Here is a 13211-nt window from a genome sequence, read left to right on the forward strand (position 1 = left end):
GAAAAATAGACTATTTTAAATGCATCTCAAGGCTGAATTTTAGCTAATAACTAACAACTTGTTCGGGTGACATTCAAATGAAAATATGGAATAGTATTCATTTACATTTACATTTACATTTACATTTATTCATTTGGCAGACACTTTTATCCAAAGCAACTTACAAGTGAGGTGGAGTGCAACACAAGTGAAAAACCATACGAACAAGCACTGCATGACCAGGTTTCATTGGTTGGCCAGGCAAGGTACAAACTAGCAGGTAAAGCTAACAAGTGTGTTAAACCATTAGATTACGTTTTTTAAATATAATGTTATTTTATAGTTTAGTAGGAGACCGTTTTGAGACATGAGAAGTTCCTTTATGGGGTAGTGCTTCAGGTACTCGGGTGAGAGCGGAAGAGCTGTGTCTTCAGATGTTTCTTGAAGACAGAGAGGGACTTGGCAGAACAGATGGAGTGTGGAAGTTCATTCCACCATTGGCGGACAGCAGTGGAGATGGTTCTAGGCTGTGATTGTACGCTGTGATGCGACAGGGCCACCAGATGCTGTTTGGTAGCAGAGTGTAGTGGTCGGGAGGGAACATAGGGTTGCAGTAGTGAGTTCAGGTAGATAGGTGCAGTTTTGTTGGTTACCCTGTACGCGAGCATCAAGGTCTTGAACATGATGCAGCCAGCTACAGGGAGCCAGTGGAGCGGGACCAAGACAATTCAGCAATGCATTGGCTATTCATCAGAACTGGTTAAATAGTAAGTAGTAACATTAAAATGTATTGCCATAAAAATGGTAGTTCATTAGATAGGCTGAATTAGGAAATATCATTTATAGGGATATATTTCAGTAATCAATATCAAAAGCAGCAGATTAGATTTCTGTGCATAACACTTTTTCCTTTAAATTGGTCATGAACTGTTTTTACAGCTGTCATAAGTCACATTATCTGATTGTTTTGCTAGATCTTGAAAACATAAAGATAACAAGAATTGAGGACTTTTTGATTTTGTGTACAGTCCTACCTGAACCTAAACAAAGCAGTGTATGTGGTGAAATGTATTTGTCACTTACAGATATGTTATATTTTCAGTGTAAAATGCCGCTTCATGCCGCTCCAGCTACCTGGCCACTTGGATACAGCAGCCCTTTTCACCTTTCCCAGCCTCTATCAATTGGCAACACCATTATTATGTTGTTTGAGGAGCCCCTGCCTAAGAGTCCAGTCCAGTTGTGGACCTTTTACATGATATTGGTTTCAAGCCCAGCGTGTCATCTTTTCCTGGGACCCATCAATTCCTGCTACCGGAGAGATTGTCTTTTCGGTTTCATCATGCAAAGACTCCACAGTTATTGTCAGTTTTTAGTTATGTTATATCAATAAATTATAGATTATACTGATATGAAATCACTTCAGTAAGTTACATGTGTATAAAATAAAGAATAAGGTTTTCTTACTAGGGCTGGAGTTCCTGATGAACTCCAGACATACCAGCCTGACAGATTTAAACATGACCACCCCTGAGACCATGGACTTCTCCCTTTTATTGCAGTGAGGCACCCTATTTTAGTCAGCCTGTTTTCCTTCTGCTTTTTCGGCCTGGCCCCCTGAGGTGAGCAGGCAGAGGCTTACTGGAGCTTAGCACTTCACATGCAGGAATATCTGTCCAGCTGCTCAGGGTTTGGACTGCACGACAGAGTCCAAGAGCCATATTTTCCACCCCAAACACGAATAATATTTTTAGTCATTTTTATCTTTCCATGGTTACAAACACAACACTGCCAGCGTTCCACAGCACATTTATTGAAAGTGTTACTTCCTGTTTTGGAGGAGGCTTCTTGAGAGATCACATACTGTGAAATTGATAGTTTCAGTTTAATTCCTCTGATGTACTGCAAACTGCAGGCGACCTCTTCCACTGTCTTCGGTCACTCTTCGAGATTCGAGATGTATTTCATTTGAACGTGAGGATGGAGAAGTTAAACATCATGGATCTAATTCATACTGGCAACCATAGTGAGCTAAAATCAAAGCTGTATGGGCGTTGACCAAGATAATGAATGTATGACATCACAGTAGTCTTGTCCACCCTGCCAACCACATGCTTCCCCTGAGTCAGTGTGAGAAATAAAGCCCCTGCGAAAGTGTTTGGGTGGACACATCAGATACTTACAGATCAGCCTAGAAAGAGCCATGATCTTATGTGTGTCCATGGAATGTTGTAGATAATAGTTTGATCTTAAAATGCAGTAGTGCGTCCTGTTGCCCTTCGTGTGCGCAGTGGGAAAGCAGCAGGAAAAGGATTCTGGACTGCGCAGTTATCCATGTGCGCCCTGCAGCTGTGTTTGTGAGCACAAGCTCGCGTCTGTGTCCGTACTGATAAAGCGTCTCTGTGTCCTGCCCTTCCCACCCGACTGCCCCTGCTTCGGGCCAGCTGCAGTTTCATCACTCATTGTCACGGTGACCTCCCTCTGGCTTCACGCGGGACAAGCCTTTTGTCTTGTTTTTTTTTTTTTTGTCTCTTGTGTGAAACCCACTGCAGCACTTTTTTTTTTTTTTACTTTATCATTTTGATTAGCTGTATCGTTTTGTTGGTCAGCTGCAAATAAAACTCAGTATCAGCAGCTGTTAGAGAATGAACTTGTTAAACCAGCATTAAATGGGAGGTGTGTTGTGAGCGTTTGTAGTGAGCTGGAATTTACTGTTGGGGGGGGGGGGCGGGGGCGATGGGTAAAGATCTTTTCAGCAGCAAATGTAGCCAATTAAGTTATTCTCATTATGAAGCAGGTCCTCACTGGATAGCAGTCTTCAAAATCTAGGTTGTTACCATGGAAGCAGTCAGTGCTGTGGATAGGAATTTTCATTTAGGGTGCAATATGGGGGCAAGGTGTATGCATATTTTTGGGAGGTAGAGGTGTCTAATAATTCTGATAATAGGCTGATTGTTACAACTCCCCATCCGCATGCAGTCAAACAGGCCATAATTCATAAAAGGCATGTTGTATATGCATATTATATATATATTATATGAAAACAGTATTCAGTTCAGTCCAAATTTGCAAATGAATGTTATGTCTTTGTACAAACCTTTTTGCGGTTAAATTTACTGCGGACCACTAGGCTTTAAGTAGGTGCTGAGGTAATCTATTAGTGGCAGTTTTGTCTCTAAATAGTTGCATGTTCATTTAGCCTTTGCATACAATTAATTTAATTTTTTTAACTTAATTTAATTAAGTTAAAATAATTAAGTTTAAATTTAATTTAACAAATTGAATTATAATTATAATTTCAATACAACTGAAATTGGGAAATACTGGCAAAATCTGTCTTTGTCAAGCTATGTACTCTAGGCTACTTACTGTCTAATCTTCAGTCCGACACCCCTCTTTAACCGCACCCGGTGCCCTGGCTTTGTGTGTTTGTCCAGCACCATGGCATCCACTGTCACCCTGGAGGATGCCCTGTCCAATGTCGACTTGCTTGAGGAGCTGCCCCTCCCAGACCAGCAGCCCTGCATCGAGCCCCTACCCTCCTCACTCATCTACCAGGTGAGAGCCAGATAGCCACAGCCTTCCATACCCGAGTCTTGAGATCACGGTGTGAATGGAGGTTTGGTGTTCTTTAGTGGAGTATATCCTTTATGCTTGATTTTAACATGACTTTTGTGTTTCTCTTCAGCCCAACTTCAACACGAACTTTGAAGACCGAAATGCCTTTGTCACCGGTATTGCCAGATACATCGAGCAAGCTACAGTCCACTCCAGCATGGTATTACACATTTCAAATGAATTTTTCATTTGTCACCAGGATATCATTAGCAAGAGTGTCTTCAACTAGATGGGGACAGACTCTCTTTTTCTGGACCCTCCACATACCTGGCATATGCCTGACAGAAGAACTCTAAGCAAAGGAGAACACAAGCAGGGTGATAAAAGGCTGGTGGAAACTTAAGCAATATCACAAAGACAGCCAGCTCTGCTCTGCACCATTTGTATTGTCCCCAAGCATAAGTGGCGACTGCAGCCAATGGCGGGGTGGTGCGAAGTGCTCTCTGACAAATGGTCGTTGTTGTGGTTTATTGCACTGGAATAGCGCTCCTTTGTTCCTCATTAGGCAAGCATAATTGCTGTGTAAAACCGATTGATTTAAATGAAGCAGCACTTTATATGCAACAAGCACTGCTCTCGACACACTGGAGCGGTACTGTTGCGTGCTTCATCAATGGGGCTGGCAGCATCACAAGGACCATTCACAGCTCTGTATGTGTGAGAGAGAGTGTGTGTGCATGTGGGAAAGAGTGTGAGACTGAGACTGACTGACTGTGGGAGACTTGCGCTTGTATAGAATGAGGGCAGGCTTGGTTATTCAGAGAAACACCATAAGTCTGCAAAACACAATAAATTCATTATATATACTGATTTTTTTGTTTACGTGTTTTTTTTCACTGGTAGTACTTTTTTATGTTGAGTGTTTGTGTTTAGGGGAAATCACTCCAATTCATTTAAGAAGTTAAACATCATGCTGTTAGGGCAAAGACATTTTTCCATTAACGGTGTAAAATGTAAAATGCTATGGTCTTGACTGCGCAGTTGTGTAAATTGAGGAGCTTTGCTTTGTCAGGCCCCCCTGTTGGGAGCCCACACTAATGCCTGTCTGTCTGTCTTAAGAACGAGATGCTGGAGGAGGGGCAGGAGTATGCTGTGATGCTCTACACATGGAGAAGCTGCTCCCGGGCAATCCCTCAGGTACACCTTCCATAACTGTGCTGTGTGTGTGTGTGTGTGTGTGTATGTGTTTAGTTGTCTCTGGTGTCTTTCCCTCCTCTGGTATCCTTTCCATTTTCAGTTGAATCCTGTGGTCCTCAAAACTCAATGCACACACCCCTTCCTACTGTCTTATTATCAGAGTACAGTACTCACACACTAAATGTATTCTGCTAACAGACTCTAGTCCTCAGACACTGATTGACTGTATTAATCACCCCCTGATCTCAGTGTTCACGCACTCACTAAGCTCACTGATGCCCTGGCCTCCCTCCCCTCCCCAGGTGAAATGTAATGAACAGCCCAACAGAGTGGAGATCTATGAAAAAACTGTGGAAGTCCTTGAACCTGAGGTCACCAAGTTGATGAACTTCATGTACTTTCAGGTAAAGCAAGTAAAACCAGCCAGCCGATACAGGGAAACTCATCTCAACAGATGTGAAAGAACAAAAAAAAGCAAACAAACAAAAAACCCTTTAGAATTTAAAATATGACACATGGGTGTTTTCATAGCCCAGGGATAGCCTGAGTCCTGTATACACTATAAGAATCCGAGGTTTAGGTCTGGGAGTGTTGCCCCATTCAGTTCCGCTAAGGTAGTGAATGCACTTTCCAGATTTCCCATTTGCGGCCAGACGGGACCCTGAAAACCTGATGTAGTTCAGCATAGTATTGCTTAACACAGTCTAGGAAGGCTGTGCATAACGTCCGAGTAACACTTTCTCTTTCCTGTGCCCCAGCGCACTGCCATCGACCGTTTCTGTGGGGAGGTGCGCAGACTGTGTCATGCAGAGCGGAGGAAGGACTTTGTGTCAGAGGCCTACCTGCTGACCCTTGGCAAGTTCATCAACATGTTTGCTGTGCTGGATGAACTCAAGAATATGAAGTGCAGCGTCAAAAATGACCACTCCGCCTACAAGAGGTATGTTACATGCATACAAAGTCCCCCCCCCCTTTCTCTCTCCCACACACACACACACACACACACACACTCACAGGGCCAGTCACACAGGTACACATACGCAGATCCAGCTGCATGCTGAGGAATGACCCTCAGGTAGACAGTACGAAGGTTCACACAACGATCATACTTGGTCACTTGGGAGAAGAACAGCCATTTGCAGGAACTGATGGAAGTTATTATATTCCTTGTTACATTGCATTACATTGTTGGCGTTTTGCAGATGCTCTTATTCAAAGCAACTTACATCAGTTACAGATTTTTACATTGTTATCCCTTTATACACTGATGAGCCAAAGCATTATGACCACTCACAGGTGAACTGAATAACATTGATCAGCTCCAAACAAGGGCACATGTCAAGGTCTGGGTAGATTAGATGGTAAGCGAACAATCAGTTCTCGTAGTCAACGTGTTGGATGCACGAGAAATGGGCAGGAGTAAAGACCTGAGCGACTTTGACAAGGGCCAAATTGTTATGGCCAGATGACTGGGTCAGAACATCTCTGAAACGGCAAGGCTTGTGGGGTGCTCCCGGTCAGCAGTGGTGAGTTACCTACCAACAGTGATTCGAGGAAGGACAAACCACAAACCAGCGATAGGGTGTTGGGTGCCCAAGGCTCATCGATGCACAAGGGCAACAAAGGCTATCCGTCTGGTCCGAACTGACAGAAGGTCTACTGTGGCACAAGTCACAGAAAATTTTAATGATTGTTACGGGAGGAATGTGTCACAACACACAGTGCATCGCACCCTGCTGCGTATGGGGCTGTGTAGCCACAGACCGGTCAGAGTGCCCATGATGACCCCAGTCCATCGTCGAAAGCGCCTACAATGGGCACACGAGCGTTGGAACTGGACCTTGGAGCAGTGGAAGAAAGTTGCCTGGTCCGATGAGTCCCGTTTTCTTTTAGATCACGTGGATGGCCGTGTACGTGTGCGCTGTTTACCTGGGGAACTGATGGCATCAGGATGCACTGTGGGTAGACGACAAACTGGTGGAGGGAGTGTGATGCTCTGGGCAGTGTTCTGCTGGGAAATCCTGGGTCCGGTCATTCATGTGGACGTCAATTTGACAAGTGCCACCTACCTAAACATTGTTGCAGACCAGGTACACCCCTTCATGGCAATGGTATTCCCTGATGGCAGTGGCCTCTTTCAGCAGGATAATGCGCCCTGCCACACTGCACACATTGCTCGGGAATGGTTTGAGGAACATGATGAATTGTTCAAGGTGTTGCCCTGGCCTCCAGATTCTCCAGATCTTAATCCGATGGAGCATCTGTGGGATGTGCTGGACCGACAAGTCCGATCCATGGCGGCTCCACCTCGCAACTTACAGGACTTGAAGGATCTGCTGCTAATGCTTTGGTGCCAGATACCACAGGACACCTTCAGGGGTTTTGTCAAGTCCATGCCTCAGCGGGTTGGCGTTGTTTTGGTGGCACACGGAGGATCAACAGCGTATTAGGCAGGTGGTCATAAATGTTTTAACTCATCAGTGTATAGCTGGGTATGTACTGAGGCAACTGTTATGTGTGGTTTATCTAATACTGTTAAATCATACAGAGGCAACAGATGGACACTAGGGGGCAGCACTTGTCTGCTTCCTGTTCTGCTGCAAATGCAGATGCTGCTGGGTGTGAATGTTTTGATAGTGCTGTTACATTCTAGGTCTGGAACCATTAAATAGGTATAATTTCATGACAGAGTGGTATAACTAAACAATACACATCAGGCAGCCTCTCAGGATCAATTAACGCAGAATGATCCGAATCCTTCTATAGAAGAGCTTCTTTGGAAAGGAACCATCCGCTTGTGTATCTGAGCTGTTGTTTGGTTGATGCTCCCTTAATCCTAGAGACAGGTAGAGGCCTACCACCGCTGTCACATTTGAGTGTGTCAGATCAAGGACTATGGGGTATGGGGCCCTTATAGCTATAGTTATAGCAGCTTGCGGGAAGACACCCCATGCATTATGCATTGGAAACTTCAGAGGGGCTGCTGCCAACACATTTTCAGGTCAAACACTGCATGTGCGAGGGCATATGAGGAACTACTCAAAAATGTCAAATTTGATAGGGAGGATGATTGACCGAGACATCTACAGCGTCATCTCTCTGCATGCAGATGGTATCACTCTGCATTATGCCAGATTATAGCCTTTGACCTGCCCCGTCTCTCAGTTTTGTTTATACAAGCTCCCTTGCCAACTCACTTAATTAAAGTGGTCTCCATCGATTCTGTGGCTCTTAGAAAACAAGCAAACATAAACGCCATAGCAGTTCTCTCTGCATTCTTGCACCAGATTGGCAGTTCTCACCCCAGCTACTGAAGGTAAAAGTGAGATGTTGATCCAGGATTCAGAGTAAGTATGTATATGGGTACAAAGCAGGACAAAGGTTACAAAAGGGTTGCTGTCATGAGGTTTTGCCATTAAACATGGTAGCTGGTGAAAAAAGGTCCACTTTCTGTTTTTGTATTTGCAGTCGGTTTAATGTGGTAGGGAGCTTTAATTTAGCTGCATGCTCTAATTGGGTCCATTGTTTCTATTTTTGTCTGTCAAGCACAATTGCATTAATGGGGAGTTACTCTTGTTATTTTGGAAGTAAATCATTTGGAAAGGTATGATATTTGTGCAATTATATCACTTTGGGAAAACATTTCATGACTTTCATCCAAAAAATGGACAGAAATGCCTCTGCTGTACTTACCCTAAATATCTCTGCCTTTCAGTTTTACAAAATTTTTGTTAGTTACAATTTTAATTTATTACTCACAATTTTAAGTTAGAATTTCTGTCTGTTTTTTTTCTGTCTGTACACTAGATAAAAGTTTTCAAATTCAGCTGTTGAAGCTCCATTTGTTAATTTTTTGGTTATTAAAAGTTCAGGTGTTTACTTAAATTTGCACCTCTGTGTGTGTTTACCCCTCAACCCTGGGGTGTGTGACGTCTCCTGTGCGTTTGCACAGTGTGCTCTGATGGCTTCAAAAATGCCCCATCGGTCAACAGTGCATACTTGCAAGGTCTCTCTCACTCTGTAACTCCCCCCTCTTTAGAGCCGCCCAGTTCCTCAGGAAGATGTCCGAGCCCCAGTCCATTCAGGAGTCTCAGAACCTCTCCATGTTCCTAGCCAACCATAACAAAATCACCCAGGTACTCTTCTCTTCAGACACTATGGTGGACGTAGTGACCTCATGCAGCAGATGTTAATCAGAAGGTTCCTTTGCCTTGCAGTCTCTGCAGCAGCAGCTGGAGGTCATTAATGGCTATGATGAGCTCCTGGCTGACATTGTCAACCTGTGTGTGGACTACTACGAGAATAAGATGTACCTCACCCCCAGCGAGAAGCACATGCTGCTCAAAGTATGCTCTTTGTATTTTGACTTAGAATGATGGTTAGGTGATGTATGTAGAAATTGGTTCTATCCTTTGTTACATATATAATTCTGAACCCATCTGTGATGATCGGTTTTGTTGTCTTAAATGTCTTTAAATATTTCTTCCAACCAGATGGGCGATGATGATGATAATTTACTTAATTAACTACAACTACAACACTAATTAATTTATGAATTAATTAGTGTTGTAGTTGTTTTTATGACGATTAACAGTCGCTTTGTTGATACAGTGGCATTGAGTCTATGTGTTTGCACCTAGGTGATGGGGTTTGGTTTATACCTTATGGATGGGACCAACAGCAACATTTACAAACTGGATGCCAAGAAGAGGATAAACCTGACCAAGATCGACAAGTTCTTCAAGGTGAGCTGCAGAACTGCCTGTTCTTTGATTGTGTGTGTGTCTGTCTGCAGGTACAATGTATGGTTGTTTGGATGTGTCCTCTGCATGCTGGCATGCTTTCCAATAACCACTGATTTTTTAGCATTGTGATTAATACTGATGACAGCTGTAATGATGATTGGCACTTTTTTTTTTAAACCTTAGCATGACATAGGTTTTGTGGTATCCCTGCTTGTATACTTTCAACAAAGGCAAATGATTTTTCTGTTTCTGACACACCTCAAGGAAGATACAAGTTTCATTTATGCAAAGAATTACAGCCACTGGTATTTTTAAAAATTGCTGTGGTTTTGAGATTTTCTATATTTCTCTGTTTCCCCCCGCAGCAACTGCAGGTGGTGCCGCTTTTTGGTGATATGCAGATTGAACTTTCCCGGTATATCAAGAACAGCGCGCACTTTGAGGAGAATAAGTCCAGGTGAGAGAACCACCCTGCTGGGGTTGTACCTTTAGGCATGTCAGCAGCTGCCCTCAGTGGGAAGCAATGGCTCCAGAGTTACCTACCCATCCTACCCTTACTGACTGTAGAGTGAGTCTAGGACCCAGGGAAAGTTTTTGAATGTGTCAGGGATTTATTAACAGAGTGTCTTTGGGTTTTTGGCTTGTTTGCTCTTGGTCCAAATGAACAGTTTACATGGGGTTTGACTTTCAGATACTTGTTTGCTTATTTTTGTTAATTTATAGTTAAATTGTAGCAGGAACTGCATAAGTCTAAATGTTACAAACTGTAAAGTGAACTGAGTGTTTTTTTTTTTTTATAGATCAGCCTGAGGAGCCCGGCAGTTTTCAGCAGTGTAGTGTAGCAGTTAAGGCTCATAACCCCGTTACCTGTTATACCTGTTCAGTTCTCAGGTGGAGCACTACTCATGTACCCTTATGGAATATGCTGAAACCCAAAATTATTTCAGTAAAATGCCCAGCTAAATAAATTGATAAACTGAAACAAAAGACTAGGGAAGTCACTTCAGAAAAGGGCGTCTACTACATAGAATAATGTAATAATGGAGGAGTCAACATTGTCACAACATCATGTCTTCTCTTGGTCTCCTTTTCTTCCTCTCTCTCAGGTGGTCCTGCACGTCTACAGGCAGCAGTCCCCAATACAACATCTGTGAGCAGATGATCCAGATCCGAGAGGACCACATGCGCTTCATTTCCGAGCTGGCACGCTACAGCAACAGCGAGGTGCGGGGGGTGTCAGGGTCCTGTCAGTCATGAGATCGTGCTTATCCCATGTCCAATTAACTGCTGGGGGTGGATGTCTTCTAATCATACGCTAAGGATCTTGGTTGGATAACTCTAACCTTTCATGTAAATATTTTATTGTAGTGTATGAAATGTAGGGTATGATTAAAGGCATTAATGAGAGAAGTGTAATGTGTTATTAACGGCCATCTAGCTAATGTAGATGAAGTCTCAGAAAAAGTGTTACGTGGTGCTAATGGGGATATGATTACAGAAAATATATGATAATTATCTGATAATTGTTTTTTTAACAAAAACCAAACAACCCAGGGCAGCTGAAAGGTGGGGTGGTGTGGGCTGGGGCTGGGAGTATTATCTGCTTTCCATTAAATAATCCTGTTCAATATGTGTGCATGTACATGATTTGTTTAAGGTCGCAACATCACTGTCTATGAGAAAATGCCTTTCCTCCGTAAGACATTGACATTAACAGTCATTATTACAAGAGTAATTTAGTAAAATTTTTAAAACATGTTAACCATGTTCTACTCCTTCATGGCTTCTTCATTTGCTTAGTAGACCCCCATTTGCTTAGTAAACCCCCCCTGCTGGACAGTGACCTGGGGTTGGATCGGGCCCGTCTCCCAGCGAGGTCACTGGCTGTGTTCTGTGTGCCCCTCAGGTGGTGACAGGGTCTGGACGGCAGGAGGCCCAGAAGACCGACATGGAGTACAGGAAGCTGTTCGACCTGGCCCTGCAGGGCCTGCAGCTGCTGTCCCAGTGGAGTGCACATGTCATGGAGGTGGTGAGTGTTTGAGCCAGTGCAGTGCCACGTCACGTCACATGATCAAATGTGATGCTGTGAGATCGGCATTTTTTGCATGAAGGAAAGTGATCCTGTTCTTTAGTGTCCATCTGTGGTTTCTGAAACGTTAACACAGTTAACTGCTTGGTTGCTCTATCTACAAATGTTATCTTCTAGCCTAGTCAGGGTGATCTACGTAGTGTGTTCATACCACATATACACATTTTGCCTGGTATTTATTTTCAAATACTCAAAAACTGTATTTTTCAAATATTTCTTATTAATGACCATTTCTGGTTGAAAATTATGTGTTAGTGACTATCCTTGCACTCTGGACTCTCCATTGGAATTAGAAATTGAGGTTTAATTCAAGTAGGTTGTAATTCATTCATCCAGTTCATTTTGCTTTTAGCAGAAGCTATCAGTTTGAGCAAAATGCATGGTGCTTCTATTTGGTAAAACATTAAATTCAAAAGTTTTTAGATTGCACAAATTACTGTTTTCAACTAAGGAATGTTATACAAAGGGATGTTCGATAATAACATTTTTCTTTTTTATGTAAAGTTAGCGTTCTGAAGTATCCATAAGAGGTATTTAGTTTTGAAGCTATGCCTGTGTCAACACTTTCAGCCGCCTCAAACTACTTACTTTGTCTTTCTGGCATACCAAAGACGAGGCTGTTTTTCACCCAATCAAGAACCGATGGCTCAACATTTTGTGTTCAAATTGTGCACAAACACGCTCAAGGTCACATACAAGCACATGCTCTGAATTCCTGCTAAGTAACGCGTATCCCTGCACTCCCCCCAAAAAATAACCTTCCTCTAAAATTGCACTTTGTTGCATCAAACTAAATGGGGGCGTTTGTGCTCAAGGCCTTGCACCTCAGTGGAAACAAGTTCAGAATTGGTTTGAATGTTTTTTTAGCAGAGCAAAGGATTCAACATCTCTGCATCACAATGGGTGAGGCAACACTTTCTGTCAGGAATGAAGGATCTCAGTCACACAGAATCTTTTCTGGGATGGATACGTGTGAGCAGGTCTTGTCAGAACGTGCTACGAATGATTGTAGTGGCCGTGGTGGACCTTACTGATCTGTCATGTCACCTCATGCTGTGAAACTCATACAGAGAGGACAGTGTATGAGCCTCCAGACCAAAAAAAAAAAGAACACACCAGGTTTCCCATGGTCCTTCAAAATGCCTGAAAATATTTTCATCCTGAAGTCACAGAAAGTAGTGACATATCCTGCTGCCCTTTAAAGGCCATGGAAACTTGACCAAAGTTTATAGTTTAGTACAATTTATTTTTCAGCTCACTAAATATGTTCATAATTTGTTTGCTTTCCTGGCAATATCAGCTTCTGACTTTTTTCCTGTAAACAAACATCAATGATGTATTGCATCAACAATATTTGACTTATTCATCTCATGATGGCATACTAATCAGACATGGTCTCTAGATGCTCAGTATGGTTGTGAAAAACAATTTTAATAAGTTCTCACTGCATAGCTTGATGGCTCTGAAATTTGGCAGGTTAATTGTTACTTGCTAAATATTTGAAATTCCTTTGTTTCTTAAAGTAGATGAGCTGTGTGCATTGTGGCCACTACACTCACGTTGGACATGGATGTTTTGAGAGCATGCACTCATTCATATCACATTTGGCTCATTAGCACGGACTAAGCACGGACAGTACAGAA

The 13211-nt window shown here is 42.8% G+C and overlaps 1 protein-coding gene across 1 annotated transcript in view; it reads left to right on the forward strand.

Annotated features, from left to right (window-relative positions):
* The window catches only part of LOC118785578 (cytoplasmic FMR1-interacting protein 1 homolog), a 50101-nt gene that overhangs the window by 3658 nt on the left and 33232 nt on the right, over positions 1-13211 (forward strand). Inside the window, exons 2-12 of the mRNA XM_036540355.1 lie at positions 3417-3537; positions 3668-3757; positions 4657-4734; positions 5037-5138; positions 5493-5674; positions 8774-8870; positions 8952-9080; positions 9375-9479; positions 9845-9936; positions 10586-10703; positions 11386-11508. Coding sequence (XP_036396248.1) covers positions 3421-3537; positions 3668-3757; positions 4657-4734; positions 5037-5138; positions 5493-5674; positions 8774-8870; positions 8952-9080; positions 9375-9479; positions 9845-9936; positions 10586-10703; positions 11386-11508 — 1233 coding nt within the window. The 5' untranslated portion in view covers positions 3417-3420. The remainder of the gene's footprint in view (positions 1-3416; positions 3538-3667; positions 3758-4656; positions 4735-5036; positions 5139-5492; positions 5675-8773; positions 8871-8951; positions 9081-9374; positions 9480-9844; positions 9937-10585; positions 10704-11385; positions 11509-13211) is intronic.

This window comes from Megalops cyprinoides, chromosome 11 (genome assembly GCF_013368585.1).
Source record: "Megalops cyprinoides isolate fMegCyp1 chromosome 11, fMegCyp1.pri, whole genome shotgun sequence".
In the NCBI taxonomy this organism is placed as follows: Eukaryota; Metazoa; Chordata; class Actinopteri; order Elopiformes; family Megalopidae; genus Megalops; species Megalops cyprinoides.